At 41.7% G+C, this 18,018-nt stretch overlaps 1 protein-coding gene across 4 annotated transcripts in view; it reads left to right on the forward strand.

The window, feature by feature from the left end:
* Window positions 1–691: 691 nt before the first annotated feature.
* LOC147308602 (ephrin type-A receptor 3-like) overlaps window positions 692–18,018 on the forward strand; it is a 79,705-nt gene continuing 62,378 nt past the window's right edge. For 3 of the 4 annotated variants that reach the window (XM_086273235.1, XM_086273236.1, XM_086273238.1), the window contains exons 1-2: window positions 692–860; window positions 14,672–14,736. In XM_086273235.1, coding sequence (XP_086129361.1) covers window positions 746–860; window positions 14,672–14,736 — 180 coding nt within the window. In that variant the 5' untranslated portion in view covers window positions 692–745. Of the gene's footprint in view, window positions 861–14,508; window positions 14,737–18,018 lie in introns of those variants that run through there. The other variant, XM_086273234.1, reaches the window with a different exon arrangement.

The following is an 18,018-nucleotide window of genomic DNA, read 5'->3' on the forward strand; positions in this document are numbered from 1 at the left end:
GCATTTCCTACAATGTTACCCAAACAGTAATGAGATGACTGGCTTTGTAATAGTTTGCTCTGCCAAGGACTATTGTTCTGGCATTTTCCATAAGAGAATGATCTGGCATCATTTTTAATAGGCATAATTCACCCCTTAAACGAGGCCTCTTTGGGGTTTGCCAATTTGCTTCTATTTTTCAGTGCTTACAGTTCTCATTACCAACATAACCGGTGACAAATGTCAAATTATGCATTGCTATTAATATAAATGAGCTAAACAGTGAGCTAGATAAAAGTATCTTTGCTATAAATACATAATCTTTGAAATGTTCAAGATCTACGAAGTTGGATTTACAGAAATGAATGACGTTTGGTTTTGCTGTGACATTTCAGCCAATAATTATTCTTCAAGAGCAACTATGAAGGCTACTGCGCTCAGTTAGCTTTTAAATTTTACTCTGTCACTCGGCCGCTTGTAATGTTTTTTCATAAAAGTCAACATGAAGCCAAATCACATTATCATATGTTGATTTTTTGCAGTGTAATACAGAGTCTCCACAGGCCTTTTACATCACCCAAAAAGCCAGGCGGCTGATTGACAGAACTTGGCTGACTGTGGACCCTCCTTCCCAGCGTCTCCTCCTCTCTCTCTCTGCTCTCCCGTCCTCTCCTCTGCTCTCTCTCCCTGCCTCAATTGCGAGGCTGCGCTCACCGACTCGACACGGCGAACAGGGATGCAGCGAGGGCGCAGCGCAGCCTGAAAAATGGCATCACCACGCGTACTGTGGATCTATCCGTCCCTTTCCCTCCTGTCCTCTCTGCTTCTTTTCCACGCTTTTCCGCCATGCCGAGCCTTACGGAATTACCCGGAGAATGAAGGTGGGTTTTTGCCCCCGACGTGTTTCGTGGAGCTTTAAAGTCGAGTGAGTTTAGATGACTTGGTCGTGCGCTGAGTTGTTGGATGGGGAGCCCCATCCCGCGGCTCTCCACTCGCCGGCGAAGGAGCGGAGCGCAGCGGCGGAGACTCCCGTTAAGTGCTGCTTATAAATCATGCATAAAGGAAAGCGGAGAGAGGGAGTAAGAGAGACAAAAATAGTGTTCGTCACGTTTTTTTCTTTTCCGAGCATGCTGACATGAAATTTTTATGACATATAAGCGCAGGCAAACCTGTCGTGTATCATCCAGAGAATGCTGAGGTCGACTTGTCACTTTGTGACATTTTATTAATCAGTGGACTATTTTTCCCTGCGTCAAAGAATACTAACTTATAATGATTATGCCAAAGCAGCATTGGCATCTCTGTCAAAATTCCTCTTAATTATAGATATCTTCATTATTATTACAGACTGATAAATGTTTTCTTCTCTGCCGTGGACTGTTGCCACTGCCTCAGTCTGCAAATGAGGAGCAGCAATTACATTAAATTTGTCACACGCTGCTGCTGAGCCTCTCTCGGTTATTGTATTAACATCGATGCTCAGCCTGAAATTAGCCAATGTATTTACTTACTAACTACTCCTGACTGCTTGCTGGGTTGAAACATGGGGGCTGACTTGTTTAAAGGGAAGTTGAACTTTCACTAAATGGAGAAAACAGCAGATCAATGTGCTAAAGTCATAGCCAGAAAAACAAAAAACAAAACAATTATTAGTTTATGAAGCAGGTTATTTGGATTAAATTGGAAGTCTGTGGTGTTGTTTTGCTTGTTGGCTGTCAGACAGTCTGGCTGGAGATGATACAGCTGTGACTTGTCATCCTGTGAATCATTTTGTTCAGTGTTCCCCCAAAAGCTCCACTGAGTCTTGTTTTGAAGCTCAACAAAGCTTTTCTGTCACTATGAGTTGCCTTTCATTTATATTATTTTTCTCTGTGTTTTCTCAATCACTATCACACACATACACAGATACGGAGAGACCTCAACTCCAGGCTTACATAGATTAAACAGTGAGCTCTGGGACACTCATACAATGACAGGCCCCACTGAGGTTAAATGGGATCTCCTGTCTCCGGCTGACTTAACAGTATAAGCTGCGTGTACATACATTGCTGCTAAATGTATGTCACAGCCCGGAGGAGTTCACGCAGAACAAAGGTTTTGAAGGACAAGAAAGGCAGCGGACGAGAGGGAGAGTAGAGATGGAGTGGAGGAGCAGGAGGGTTTTTTAACTGCAGGAGACAATGGATGTGAAGGAGACACTAACACACTGCTGAAATATTCAGTGGAGAGAGCACGAATGATGAAACCATCTGGAAGCCAAAGGAAACTCCTGTTGATTTCAATAAATAAACACAGAAGCATGTGAGCCGCTGTGAATGTTTGCAGGCACATGTGGATCATGTTCATGTGGGGTGACTGACGGGTCAGAGGGTTTTCATTACTTCTAAATGCACTTTTTAAATAATGTGCTACAAGTTAGTCATCCTCCAGCCAGTTCCTGCTGTTTCAGACTGTTGGCCTAATTGGCACCTTTAAGCCCACTGCTCCGTGTGTGTGGTGTCTGGTCTGTGTGTGTGTATACATTCACCAGTGGGACAGTAATCCAACGAAGCCACTTTTGTCAGCTACTCTGTGGCTCGCTTTTACCTTTTGGCCTGCCAGTTTTCCTGCTGTGACCGCACGTGCTTAGCTAAGGGATTGTGCTTCTTTGTGCCAGTGTGTGTGTCTATGTGTGTGCGCGTGCGTGCGTGTGTGTGTACCCTGTGTTTGCTTATAAGTGTGCATACTCTCCACCCACGCCTCTCGGTAGTCGTGTTATTCCAGGAAATCTTCCCTCTGAGTCTGTCTCGTACTAGAAGCGAGGCTGTCATAAAAGGAGAGATACAGCTCTCAGGGCTCAATTAAGAACACAATCCCTTTGATAGACATGATAGCGTTAGCAGGAAAAATAGTGTTAAGCTGTCACAAAGCTTAGTTTACCACCAGAGCTATTGATCCGCTCCAAAATTGGTTGGCATTTACAAGAAACTCGGTTGTCGTAACAGAGGGCTTTGGTAAAATTGAAAGAACCGCTTGAAATTGTTGCTGTAATTGCATCTCCATGGGGCCCATAAGACTCTGCAGAAATGGGTTCATTCATAAATTGTGAGATAAAGAGTGAGAAAACTGGTCTGAAGGTCTTTGTTATCACCAGTGAACGGAGGAAAAGGACTTTGTGAGTTATTGCGCACCAGCAGAGGGAGCCCTCCATTCCCTCTGTCTGGACCCCGAGGGCATACTGATGTAACAGCAGGGTGGATGCTCACAGGTTTCCCCCCTTGGTTGCCGTACCATCTCCCACCCTTCTTTTATCCTCTCTTATGCAGAGGTACAACATGTCTTGTTTCTTTTCTCTGTTGCTTTGCACCTAGTTCTCCCTGCGATTTTTTTTCTCTCTCTCATCCTTCTTGTGCCGAATCGTGCTGGGGAAAGGAGCAGACTATCACACCTTTCTATTTTTGTGTCTTTCCTCTCTGCCTCTAAATTTACCTCCTCACTCCTAGAAAATAAGGAACCCCGTGCTTCTTTCCATTCCAACTCTGGATGTTGATTTAATTTCATATTAAAGCGTAAATCCCTGTGCAAGTGGACGTACAGATGAATTAACCGAGGGGTTTTTTTTAGTCTCGAGGTTTACTGTAATCTGTAATTGCTCATGGGAACGCACTTGAATCTTTTTTTAAAAATTGAATTGACCTTAGGGTGCTGCGAGAGATTGCTGTATTGCTTCTTAAGGTTAACACGGAGGTGAGCAGTTAGTGCAGAGGCAAGCATATGTAAAGCATGCCCTCTGTTTCCACACACACACACATTCACATTATGATTCACACAAGATCCTGACTGTGGTATAATGTTGGGTCAAAGGTCTCATCTGGTTTAATTGCTTTAATCTATAATGGCTGCTTGTAGTTATCGGCAGAACCATACCTCACGATGTGCCGCCGCGCGCACGCGTATGTGTGTGTGCACGCGAGAGTCCATGAGATTGTTCTGCTCCCATGTAACAGCCATGACCTTGGACAGAAGAGGATATAGATCTCCTTTCTCATCAGAGAGCAGCAGAGGAAAGCAGCAAGTGCGAGCACCCTCCTGTTTTTCTTTTCTGCCTCCACTCCGAGCTCGCTCTAATCCCGGTCTTTTATATCTGCCCTTCTCTCCTTTCTATCAGCCTCCCTCGTGGCCTCCATCTCTTTGTCCCTGATTGTTTTTATCTTTTGTTTTCTTCTCCTCTTCCTTCTCTATTTCTCTGACCTCCAGTGTAACAGTAAGGTGGGAGCTCCCGTACGCTTTCTGTAATCAGGTGGAGCTCCTACAACTGCTTAACAAAGGCTCACACGCGAGCGCGAATGGATGTGTGCGCACTCGTGCACACACACACGCGTGCACACACTCTCCCACACTTATCCTATCTTAATGCATGGCTGGGGGGCAGTTTGGTGGTCTCGGTCCAGAGAATAGTGGCACATATTCCGGGGGCTGGCTGATAGATGGGGTTATAAATACAACTCAGTGACAGAGAATGATTCTGCTGTGCGCGCTTCACCTCATGGACTCATTGTGTGTGAGGCTGTGTGTGTTTAAGTGTGTGTGTTTAAGTGTGTACGTGAGTGAGAGAAAGGCTGAGAGACTGGGATTTTTTAAAAAGTGTGAGACAAAGCAAAATGCATAAGGAGAACAAGAAGAAAGACAGACGGGGGAATGTAGTTAAAAAAAAAAACAGCTGAAGAGCTCAACCATATCTCTGAGCCCTACTGAGCAGAGCATCCATAACAGCACCCACAAGAGCCTTTGTGTTGTGTTATACTTAGTCATACTTAGTCATCGGTGGCTAAGAGGGTTTGTATTACACTTAACCTAGTAGTTTTTTTAAAATATTATCGTGGAGTTTCGTGGAGTTGCTTTTTTGATGAGAGTCTGACGAGAAGACTGAAATCAGTGTCATGTCTCTGTGCCAGGCATGAAGCCCAAGCCAGAAGCTAGCCAGCTTAGCTTAACTCCACTCTGGTCTGACCCCCTAAACCCCCCAAATTAATGCATTATGTCTGTCTGTATTTATTTTGTTTATTTTGTCTGTGTGTGTAAAGTCTAAAAATGGCTATGCATGGTACAGTAGTGTCGCTGATGATCTCGGTCTCTTAGTTAGGTCACTGCCAACATGTAGTCCACCATCATTTTTATTTACTGGGATTTATGTGTGTTGTACAGATGTGACTGTGGCAGATGTTCTTCAATCTATTCCTTTAAAGACAGAAAAATAATTTTAAGTATATATTAAGTTTCCATTCATGTTACAATTCAGAACATTATCACTCCCCCCAAAACAGCCATACCTTCTTTTAGCACTCGGGTTTATTCATGTATGAGAAACAAGATATAGATCTTTCAAGCAGCTCTTAAAAAAAAAGACAAGATAAGGATCTAAATTATGAATGCCATATGCATATTTCCTGTGTATCCATATGTTTACTTTCACTTTTGGAAACGATATGGGCTGTTTTTGTATTTTATATTCAGAAGTGTTGTGAGACAGGAGATTATTTTTATCTCAGTTCCCACCACGGGGATGAATATGTGCAAGTCTCAACCAGCTGAGGCTTGAACATGAACAGTTTTTAGGCTTGAATGATTCCCTTCGGATGTCGAGTTCATTAATGTCAAAGGAAACCTTCCTTGGCTTGCGATGTGTGATGGCTGCAGTGAAGTTTGGCTATGTGGCCCCTCCCCCATTTTCTGCCACCACCACATCTGCTGACCCCTTCCCCCTCTCTGATATGAACAAGCCCTTAACTGCTGGTCAAATTACTGATCACTGGGCCTTGACTACCATCTACCCACCACCCTCAAGCTCTCCTTCTTTTCCCTCTAACTGTCCTTCCTCACTCACACACACAGCACACCCCTGGCGTCCTTCGTCCCGGATATGTTAGTTTTTGCTTATTTATTTATTTTTGGCTAAATTGAATTAGTTTTTTTCCGTGTCTCCTCACTCCTTTCTCTCTCTCATATTCGGTCTTTTTTGTGGTTGTTGCTGCGGCTGTGAAAGCCTACGTTAACCAGCTTTGCAAGCAAACATCTTAGCATTTGGTTCAGTCGTTGATGCAACATCTTTACTGGCCAGTGCTTCAGACTTTTCTCCTTTTTTTTTCTTTTTTGTGCAGAGGAGCGGCTGAGAGCAAAACACCTGGAATGCTTCCAGAAAATACTGACAGCTACCCTTGAATTTGAAATGGATCAAATGTAGTTACAGTGTCTTTCCCTGTTTTAAACGTCAAACAGCATTTGCTGAAGCATTTTAACTTCAGTCGTTTTTTAGCTCCATCTGATTTTTCTGTTTGTCACATGAAGGCGCTGTAACAGATACGCAATCTGCTAGGCATCTACTGTGCGTGTGGTAAAGACAAACAGTGATGTGTGTGCATGTGCTGATAGTTGGCCGGGTGCAACATCAGTAGAAAACCTGGGTGAGCACGCTTTAATCTGACATGTGATTTCCTCTGTCTCGACTGCTGAGGATCACCCCAGAGATTCCGGGCCAATTTGCCCTCCTGTGACCAACCACTGTGTGACAGCTGCCTGTCTCTGTGTGTGTGAATGTGTGTGTTTGTCCTCTTGTCTGATCAACAGGAATGTCTTTAAGAACTAACAGGGCACAAAAAAAAAGATCAACAAGAAGCAGAAAAGCAAAAAAAGGAGAGAAATAAGCATGGAAGTGTTTGCAGATGTTGTATTTTATCAACAACAAAACAGAAGAAAAAAAGCATTTTTAAATCCGTGCCACAGTGTCAGTGTGTGTGAGACACATGTGGAGGCATACAGCATGTGTGGTTGTTTCTACTGCAGGTTATTTCTGAATTTTCAGGGTCTCTGGTTTACGTTTGTTTGTGTGTGCACATCACTGTGTGTGTGTGTGTGTCTGTGTGTTTGCCGTTCCTTGCCCTTGATGAGTTGTTGGCATACTGGTGGAAGAAGCTTATTAAAGAAAACAAGTGTCTGGATCTGACTGGGTGTCACACTTCAACCCCGTAAGCATTCGACGAGCTTGCACAGACGAAGCCGTGCCCTCACGCTCGCACTCCAGAGCCTCTTCAAGCGACAAACTAGGGCAGTGCTCCTGTCATAGTCTGTCAGAATATCATTGTTTCTGTCCTGCTACTGTTTCCAGTTTGTGAAATAGCAGAGTAGGCTAATCTGCCCTCTGCTACAATGTAATTCCAAAAGTGCAAGCTGAACAAGCCGAAGTTTATCACATACTTGAATATTTTAATATTTTGGGGGGATTTTGCATGATATGCCTTTTAGGTTGCTGGAGCTTTTTTTCCCATTCAAATCTCCCCTTTTTAAAAATAAATAAAAAAAAACTTCACAAAAGTCATTGCATTGAATTGGGTTTTCTAAAACATTGTTTGACCTTATTCCTGACCTCCTCATAAAATGTATCTCATGGCTGTCATCTCAACCTGCTGACTCACTTATGTTTCCCAGAATTTTTCAAAAGTAGAACAGGAGGCAGAGCCTTCAGGTTTCAGGCCCGTCGTGTGGAACCAGCTCCTAGTTTAGATTCAGGAGACAGACACCTTCGCTACTTTTAAGATTAGGCTTACAACTTTCCTTTTCATAAAGCGTATAGTTAGTGCTGGATCGGGTGACCCTGAAGCCTCCTTTGGTTATGTTGCAATAGGCTTAGGCTGCGAGGGGCTTCCCATGATGCACTAAGTGTTTCTTCTTCACTCTTTTCTTTTCATTCCTTGTGTATTTATACACTACTACTATATTTATAATTAACAGTTTGTAAAATTTGGCTCTTCCTCCCATAGTTTGCTTTTTATCCCTTCTCTCTTCTCTTTTCTCCCTCCCATCACTCCCAGCAGGTCGTGGCAGATGTTTGTCCCTTCCTGAGCCTGGTTCTGCTGGACGTTTCTTCCTGTTAAAAGAGAGTTTTTCCTTCTTACTGTCGCCAAGTGCTTGCTGATCGGAGGGTCATGTGATTGTTGGATTTTCTGTCTAATATTGTAGAGTCTTTACTTTGCAATATAAAGCACCTTGAGGCAACTGTTGTTGTGAATTGAAGCTATATAAATAAAATTACATTTAAATGAATACATTTTTACTTGGCAAAAGGTGATTCTGTATTATGAAAAGTTCTCCCTACAAATGATGTAGGTTTTCTGTCCTTTGTCAGGTTTGTTTTTGTGCAGATGGCTTGATTTGAATGCAACAAGCCTCTGTGTTTGATTTTGCTGAATCACTTTAATAGAGAAATTGTTGCAGCTTCACGATAAAGACAGAGCGAATGAATGCTTTTGACGACATGGCTTTGATTAAAGCTGACTTAATTTTGCGCCCGTTGAAGTGTAGTAAACCAACATAAGTTATTTGAACAGATGCATAGTGGGAAAGCAGCAAGAAACAGAACTGACTTAATGAAGGATCGGGATTAGAATTTAAATCAAATCAGCTGAATTATTCATAGATCCATTCGGTTTGCAGACAGTTATAAAGAAAATATAACATTCTTCTTCTTAGGATTCTTTCATAAAAGAAATAATTAAACGCCACATCCATAAAGGGCACATAATATTGCCTGAAATGTAGTAAAAACTTTTCCATATGTGACATAATGATGTTCATGTGTCTGAGTTATAAAAGGAAAACTGCTTTTAGCTCATAAGGTTAAAACAGACCATCGAAGCTATGAGGTAATCCATTAAAAATTTATAGTGAACGTCGAGTGACTTAATGTCTTGTCATTGCTGATTATATAATAGAGATATTTCGAACGGCATCCACCACAACAGAGTGCTGCCCTCACAGCTCCAACTTTTATCTTAACATGCTCTGCATCCAGGGTGCTCAGTACAAATAAACCTAAATACTTGACTCTATTCACCGTTGCCTCCGTGTGGCATTCAATGGAAACATAAAAACAGGGGAAAGGGATGTTGTGTATAACAAAATGCCGGGAAGTCACTGGAGATAAGGATACAAAGGATATACTGTATCGCTCAGTTTTAATAAAATGGCATGAGCGCAAGGATGAGAGAGCAGATGGAGAGAGAAAAGCACAGGGCTGATTGAGAACCCCTAGTGGTTGGTGAATGACTGGAGAGAGGGCTGATGAAAAGACAGCAAGGGTAGCAGTCTTGGTGTGACGCCAGTGTATTCCTAAAGTTCAGGGCTCAAGTCTTCCCACTCCTTCATCCTGCTCTCCATCAGCTCATTTGTTGCCCTGACAACGCTCTTACTCGTTGAACTGCACCCTCAGTGGAGTGGAGCGTGGATAAAGGTGTGTGTGTTTGTGTGCATGCTCTTTTTTTTTTTTAGCTGTTTTATGTGTTGAGAAATTTGTCCTGTATTCTTAAAGCCTATTGACATTTTGTTGAACTCAAAGGAATGGTCCTACATTCTTGGCTAGCTGTTTCCCTGTTTCCACAATTTTTGTTGCGCTAAGGTAACAGTTATTACCCCTTTATAATATAGCTACACGACTACTGATTATGGAAGTTTTCTACCTGCGAAAACACTATCCTTCAGTCATGTGGGAAATAGCTAAGGCAGACTATATATAAAAGATGGAATTAGTCAGTTTACTGTTGGTGCTAGGACCATACTGTTTGTTTGATTGCTTGTTTTTTAAGCCTGTGATGATCATATTGGAACTGGCTGATTTTATGCAAAATTCTAAAAACTTCATTCAAGTGCAGCCGCTGCTTGCTTAAGCTTCGCAGCATCTCATTTATCTCCCTTTAGATTTTTTCTGAATTTGCAATTGAATTTATCAGGTATGTTTGAATTTGCAAGTTGTGATTAACATTTTTATTGTAACACAAAACAGAAGCATAAAAGCCGGGGTTTTATATTTATAGAAGGAGAAGACAGTGAGATATCAGCATATTTAATGTAGTGTCAGCAGGACTCTTCAGGATCCACTAAGCCTACTCGTTTCAGTTTAATATGATGTGTTCTGAGATGAAAAGGATCTTATAAACTCATTATGTAGTCACATATTGTCCTGTAGATTGAGTCTGTGTGGTGGTCTTATTGTGCAGTCCCTCTCTTTGTGGCACTGGCACAGTCTTAAGGTATGTGTGTGTGTGTGTAAGCATCCTGGTCTCTTTGTGCACCAGTCTGGCTGTTGGCAGTGCTGTTTGATTCTTGGCAGGTGGATCACAGCTTCTTGCAGCCCAGCTGAAGCGGTGGATACCATCCAGTGAGCGAGCGGTCGAGAGACCTAAAAAGACAGCGGATAAGAAAGAGAGAGGAAGACAGAGAGAGACAGACACCACAGAGGGAGGAAGCGGGAGTGTGAAGGAAAAATAGACAGACACAGAAGGCGATGAAGAGACAAAGAAACAGAAAAAAAAAGTTTTGCACATTCTCCGCATTGTTCTATAAGTAGTTGCAGTTTCAGTGTTTTACTGCTTTTGTACAGGAATTTCTAATTCACAAATTCACACCCTCCACCCCCACCTCCTCCTCATCTTTCACTCTCAGAATGTAAACCTCACAGTCTGGTGTTGAAAATCAATACGACAGCTTGTTTCTCTGTAACAAAACAACTCTCACAGTAATCGGGTCACATGTGCACAACTACGGATCTGTGCACTTGTGTCCTCTGACAAAGGCCTCAGGCAATTAAAGTAATGTTTGGGTGTCCGTGAGCGAAATTGTTGGGTCCCCCGGAAGGCGTATTGTTAGCCAGAAAGGTTGGGAAAAACCTTCTTAGTAGATATCTCTTTGCTTTCACATGGTCTCTCCACACTTGGAAGATGTTCAGCTGTCATGTTTAGATGCTCACGGCCTGAAGATTGCCTGTGCATGTTTGTGTGTGTATGTTTGTGTGTGTGTGTGAGAGAGACCAGTCATTAGATCAAATATGAACCTGGTCTGAGTGACTGAGTGATGAGCTTTGAGTTTTTATTCTGGGCCAAGGCAGGTCTTGACCAGGCTTAGATTTCACACTCACACACAATTCAGGCAATTTCCCCTGAGAAGGGGAAGAAGAGATAAAATGAGACATGATGAAAGTGTTTAGATAGACTGAGGTGTGGTTTTGTTTTTTATTTTGGGGAAGACTGGAATGTATTTACATAATTTCTCTGCATCTTTGTCTTTGACACATGTCACGTACAGATACACAGCCATGCATACAGTATAGTCTGTACATGCTGGCTGTGTCAGCAGCCAGGAAACTATACCTAATACATTATTGATGTGTCCAGTCAATGATTACAAGTGATAAGAGGTATTGACAGGTGTTGGGAGAAAAGAAAAAGTGTTGATCTGTAGGTTTATGTGGTTGTGTTTTCCCAGTGGGCTGCAAAATGGCTTTAAAGTAGGTCTATGTATTGACCTAGTAATGCTTTAGCTGACTAGACAACAATAAGACATATTTTGCTATAATGAGAAAAAAGCAGCAAGTACAAAAAACAAACAAAATTAAAAAAAAATTCACATGTTTGAGACAAAATCTAAATTGGACATAAAAAAGGATTAGTTACTTCGGATATTTACAAAGACAGAACATTTCAAGAAGTTGGATTTAATGATGTTTGCTACCTGCAATTTAATGCTAACTGCTAATACCAAAAATGCATATCATTTTTTGTGCTTGAAATAAACAGATTCTGGCTGTGTTTAGAAAATAGTGCAACTTGTTCGTTTTAAGTTGCCTGTAAAACGAACCAACACTATGAGCACTGTTTGGATATTGTGCTTATATGCTATATAAATCTGGCCCCTAAGATGTTAACTGGTAAGTTTTAGCATTTAGCTGTTTGCTAGGCTAGGCTAATTCCATACACTAGAATAATAAAAGTGTCTTAAACCTGCTGCCTTTTTCAAGGTCACCAGGTTATGGAAGTTTGCTTCAACCTTTAAAACTATTATTCAAGGGTCATTATCTCACAATTTCAAACTACATATCTCAAAAGTTTGACTTAATAATGCTAACTTTTAAGAAAAAAACTCAAAATTTGGATAATGACATGAACTTTAACTTATCTGTGGCAGAATCAAGTTTTAGACTAGGGAGCTTTTACAGGACAGTTTGGCTGTCAAATTCCACAAATTTCAGGTATATATTCCACAAAATATTATCAACGTTTTTTATTCAGACAGTTCCTTTGGTCGAAAGCAGTTGAGAAAGAAAATTAATACAAAGTGACCTGTATTTTATCCAGACAAAGTAACTTATTTATAGACAGACACGGTGATTCAGAATTTCAGCTGAGTTAATTTAAAGTTTTAATCTTCCAATCATCTGCACTGTGTTGTGGAGATGAATGGTCTTTTTTGTAATTTGGGTGAATTGACCCTTTATAACTGTCAAAGGTACTCAGTTATACTCTCTGTGAAATACATAAAACGGTACTAAAAGAAGTGAATCACAGAGAATATCACATAATTCATAATTGCTTGTATTTGAAACAGGCAATTTTGCTAAATTCCTTGTTGATAGGAAGCTTTTATCTTCGCGCAGAGATATGAGAGTGTGGGGGAAAATAACGTGTGTGTGTGTGTGTGTGTGCGTGGATGTGGATGTGTGCCTCTTTGTTGGATTCTGAAATCATATATTATTATACTATTATGTCCCATTTCTCTGTGCCACTCCAAAGCCCATGAACTGAGCAAAGCAGTCTAAATGGTCTTTAGTTCCTCTAAATACACCATGGGCTGGAGGCTCCGTCTGACCTTTCGCTGCGCAGCACATCTCCACCACTGTTTCTGTCTCATCCCTCTCATTTAATCTATCTCTCTCTCACCCCGGCTCCACTGTGCAGCGCCTCTCTCTGCTTCATTATACCATGCGCGCTACTTTCTTTGTGGCTGTTTTCTCACTCGCATACCGCTTTGTGCAAGTGCAAGCAGACACACGCAGATATGTGTGCTATGACACGCGCACAGTGCACATATATATACACGCATTATTACAGCATGACACGCCTCCCTGCTGTCACACAGTGTGCTGAGCTGAGGGGAATGGCTGGGTTTCAGTTAGAGCTGATGAGCAGCATGAGCACAAGAAGAAGAGAAGGGAAGGAAAAGAGGAGGCTGGACCAATTTTACAGTCCCTTTGTTATACCTACTAGCAGTATGGATACACAGAGGCCTTGTAAACAGACACGTTCAGCCCTTTTCAATTGAGCGATTAGCCTCATTTGCATTCAAGAGAGCAAACTTTACAGTAGCGGTAAATAGTTTTTCCAGGTCACTGCCCCTACCTTATAAAAATTGGAGTGAATATGAAAGTGCGCTGCTTAAGAGGGATGCTTCTTGTTTAAATTGTGTCACATCAGCGACTCACACAGCTGATCTTGGATCTGTGGATTGAAAGCATACATTCAAACCTTTTCACAAAGGAAGGATAACCTGTGAAGCACACACAATATGAGAGAGAGAGAAGAAAGAGCAAAGCAGAAGTCTCTGCAGATGGATACTGATTAAATATTGATGGTCAGCAGTGTTGAAGGCTTGATTAGGACCTGAGTGAGCCAAGAATGAACAGTGCCGCTCATCTATAAATGCACTAACAAGTACCACGACCATATATCTGTGGTATTAGCAATTTGGCGATACATTGGTATCAGCCAGTATCAGCATTTATAACAGCTGATAAATGAAAATTAAAAACATAAAGAAGAGACACCCTTCAACCATGTTATGAGCATTGATGTTGCATACTTTGCCTGCAAGAGGGCATGCTGCAACTTCTCTGCAAGTCTGGAAGAGTTTGGCACCGCATAAAAGAGCAATCCATGAAATGTTGTGCCATATTTTCTTAACAGGAACTCCTAAACAACTGCACATTACAAATGTCGGGGAAATCTGCAGGAACGTGTCTAGAAGAAACAAAGATATGATAAAAATGTATCAGACTTTGAAATAATTAAATATCAGTATGAGCCTTAAAAGTCCTATATCGCTCAGGCTCTACTAACAAGTGATAAACACACACAGGTGCAGAACCGTGCTGTGCAATCTAAACAGGTTTTCATTGTGCCTCCCATAGGTCAGCCTGCCACAGCGTCTTCTCACTTTTCACTCTCACCTTCCTGCATCCCCCCTCTACTTCCTCTTGTTATGCAGAGACCACACACTGGAAACAGCACGTTGAATTCAGAGTAAACCAGACATGCACACGTCTTCAATCAACAACAAATGTACTTAAAATAATGCATCAAAAGGCAAACAGATTATTATTGTACTATTCCTGCACTTAACAGCACAATAATCTCCTTCTAGCCACCGACTGAACTGAAGTGAGCCTTAAAAAATATATATAACATGTAACCAGCATTTTCGTCTGACTACTCACTATATTGTCTGAAGCCAATTTCAACTGTAAATACAGTCTTTCTTACGGCTTCATTGAATGACTTTGTGTCCCCTTGAACTGGAACAGCTGCAGCGCAACCACAGTAATCTTGGAGTTAAAATTATAGGTTCACCAGTGCTTCTGATTCCATTGCTGGTGTACTCCAACACAACAAAAGATGCCCTTGTGGAACACATTTTGAAAGTGTCTTTGTGGAAAACTTACAATGCGACATAATGTTATGTTATACATTCAAGAGAGAAACATGCCGCACCATGTCTGGAAAACATCAGTCGTTCTTTAAGGAGGCAGGGATCAACAAATGCCACAAAAATGTCCTGTATGTGTCTGTTAACATTTTCTCTTTTTTTTTTTTTTATCTTCCTTGTGTTGTCACAGTTACTTTGCTGGACTCAATGTCAGCTTTGGCCGACCTGGGCTGGGAGGCTTATCCTAATGAGGGGGTGAGTACCTGCAGTGTGCAACACACACACACATAGATATATATGATCTGGCACAAAATAAGATGTTATGTTGGCTTGCATTATTTCAGGGGAAGAGGTAAGGACTCAAAGCTAGCAGGAGGACTGGAGTGTGTGTTTTAGAGAGCACTGGGTTCATAAGCAGTCCTTGCTAAATCGGGAGTTTTCAGTGGGAATTTACAAATTATTTCTGCTACGCTGAAATTGCTGTGGTGCTGGAGCCTGCATTTATTACAGGCTGCAATTTTTGGGATGGAGTGAAGGGACACGATGGGGGGAGTAAATATTCCTACATAAGAGGAGATGGCATATGCATCCTAGTGTTTCTGCATTGTGTACATGTGCTTGCAGGGTGGGTGTGTTGCATAACTAGACTTTCTTGGTCATGGGGGACCACGGGAGTTTGGAGTGCAGCTATCATGAATCAGAGCAGTGAGAAGAGGAAGAGCATATAGAGGAAGAATGAAGAAGTGCATTCAATAGAGCGGATTCTGTATGTCACTGTAGTGCAGGGGCTGTTGAATGGCACTGAATTAATTCTATTTCCTCTTGAGTCACACTTCTCTCTCGCTCGTCTTCCCTCTCCACTATTCAGCATCAGTGTGTTAAATTGCAGGATGCCACACGCGGTTTCATGGTTGTGTGAAGTGGAGAGGCAGCTGATGTGTGCAGAGCCAGGCAAAGTTGTTTTCTCAGGCAATCAAGGGTATCGAGTTCGCTTAATTGAAATGCTCTTATTGTGCGGTCATATTGTAGATGTTTGTGAATGTTTTTATTTTTTCTGCGGTCCCTGCAGAAAGAGCAGAATGTGTTCCATCTGTGGCTAAACTAAGCAGGTCAATCTAATTTAAGTTACTTTTATTGAATATGTAGTTCAGGTTGGGGTGAACACGTGTTGTTAGTTTACCCTCAAAGAAATGTGTTGGCTGGAAAGTGAAGCGTACCCCATCCTGAATATCTTTTTTTCATGGACTGTCAGATGGGGAGACGCTGGTCTCCACACAATACCTCTGTGAAATAAATACTATAAATATAGCCTCCTTTTATCCACCTGAGACTTTGCAAAAATAAAAGTGTTTAGAGTCTTTACTTTTTATCTGCTTCTTTAATCAGATCACGGAAATTAGTTTGTAAAATCTTTTGCTTTCATTGCCCATCTCATGCTGTCGTTTGATACACAGAGCCGACGTTATCTCCCACCTGGATCGCTCTTTTTCATCTGGTAATTTAAGAAAATATACAAGTTTCTACAGTGAGCTATGATGTTGCCACAAAAATAAAAATCGATTCTTTATTGACGTTTGAGGGTAATCAGGTACAGAGCAAATAAAAGGGAGTGCAACTGAAGGACTCCTCAAAAATTAAAAAACTTGAGACTTGCAAAGCGTAACCACTATAAATCACCCGAAATTCAACAGTTTAGTTGTGGCAAACTTTTATAATTGATAAAAGTAATTTTATTTGAAGCCTCTGCCTCACATTACTTTTCATCCCACTTTGTACTTATCCGCTTAAGCACTAAGCAAATGAGCTTGAAGCATAACTCATATCAGCTCTTTATGATTTTGTTTTTTGTTACTTCTTTTAATCGGTTTTCTGTTTTTTCTTAATTTGTTTGGTTGAGAAAAACTTTTAAGGCAGGCCATGGGCAAAATTACTACTTTAAACCGTTTAGTCCAAAGTTTTACAGTTGCTGAATCTTTACTTTTCTATTTCAGAATCAGAATCAGAATCAGAATGGGTTTATTGCCAGATGTTGAGGTTTACAACATTAGGAAATTGCTGCGGTGCTTCAGTGCAGACAATAAGAATTAAAGTGCTATGTAGAAAGAAAGATATGTGCATGAGATATACATGAGATATATACATGAGAATAAGAATTATGAGTGCTACGTAGAAAGATATATACATGAGTGCAGGTGGTGATCAGTGCCAAACATGAAATGATGCAGTGACACAGCGTAGGGTCATGTGTGAGTGGCGGGGACAATCATGTGGTTATTGTTCATGTGTCCAACAGCAGAGGGGAAGAAACTGTTCTTGTGGCGAGAGGTTCTGGTGCGAATGGACCGGAGCCTCCTGCCTGAGGGGAGCAGGTCAAACAGACTGTGTCCAGGGTGAGAAGGGTCAGCTGAGATCCGGGCTGCACGCCGCAATGTCCTGGAGGTGTACAGGTCCTGCAGAGATGGGAGTCTGCAGCCAATCACCTTCTCAGCAGAGCGCACAACACGCTGCAGTCTCATTTCATTGTGATGGTCCTTGGAGTAAAAAATGCATTTACCTTGCCACCTATCCTCAGGGAAACCAATACGCCAGCACTGTTTAAGTCTTCACAGTAGCTCCTGGCACAGTTTGGCCTTCTACTGGAAGTTTATTCTTACAAGATCCAATAAAGCTAAAAATTTCTTGCCACAAGAGCTTACTGCTTGCAATTTCTGCACAATTCAAGTCATGGACTGTATCTCTATTTGTAAAACTGCAAACTATCTATTTAATTTTCAGCTGGTGGCACTCAACATAAAAAAAGAAACAGTATAGAGACCAACAAGGGCTGCCAATCGTGCTGGCAAAAGTGCTGTTTGTTTATGATGATTCTGCATATGTCTAAAAATGAATGTCGTAAAGATTTACTAACTTGTGTAGAAGAGAAGTAATAGAGCGATAAGAGACTCAGAGAGGAGAGAAAATGTGTTAGGGTGGTGAGAATGCCTTGTGTTTTATATCAGGGGGATTATCTAGTTGACCTTTAAGCTTTAAACCTGAGGATTATTCTCAGTGAGAGGCAATTCCCACCAATATCAGGCCAATGTCTACCTGAATTAGTCCAAAATCACACTTGACCCTCACGGGTCACGCTTAATCCGAGCCGTGCAGGGCCGGATGTGGCTGAGACTGAGTGGAGCGACCCATTTATGTCACCACAAAGCAGTGAGGGACACAAAACAGATATGTCTTAATGATGTTTGAAAATGGGAGGCCCAACTGCCTCTCGGCTTCCCCAGAGGCTCCCCAGCCCTCACTGGTCCCCTGACATAAATTCTCAACTTTTTATCCCCTACCCTGTCATTTGTCTTTCTTTTTTTTTTCTCCCCCTCGCTAAGCCAGAGCTTGTTCCAGAGTTTGGCGGCCAATTATGTCCTCATAGGTGTACCCATCAGATGATTGCAGAAGGAGGGATGTTATGTTAAGCCGGTGAATGCTTGAATCTAAACGCTGAGCCGACGTCTCTGCTTCACTTCAAAGCAATCAAGCTGGCTCTGCGCT

This window comes from Aulonocara sp. 'chitande type north' Nkhata Bay, linkage group LG18 (genome assembly GCF_057382095.1).
Source record: "Aulonocara sp. 'chitande type north' Nkhata Bay isolate Kocher_YH1m ecotype deep benthic linkage group LG18, A_spYH_male_GT1.1, whole genome shotgun sequence".
NCBI lineage: Eukaryota > Metazoa > Chordata > Actinopteri > Cichliformes > Cichlidae > Aulonocara > Aulonocara sp. 'chitande type north' Nkhata Bay.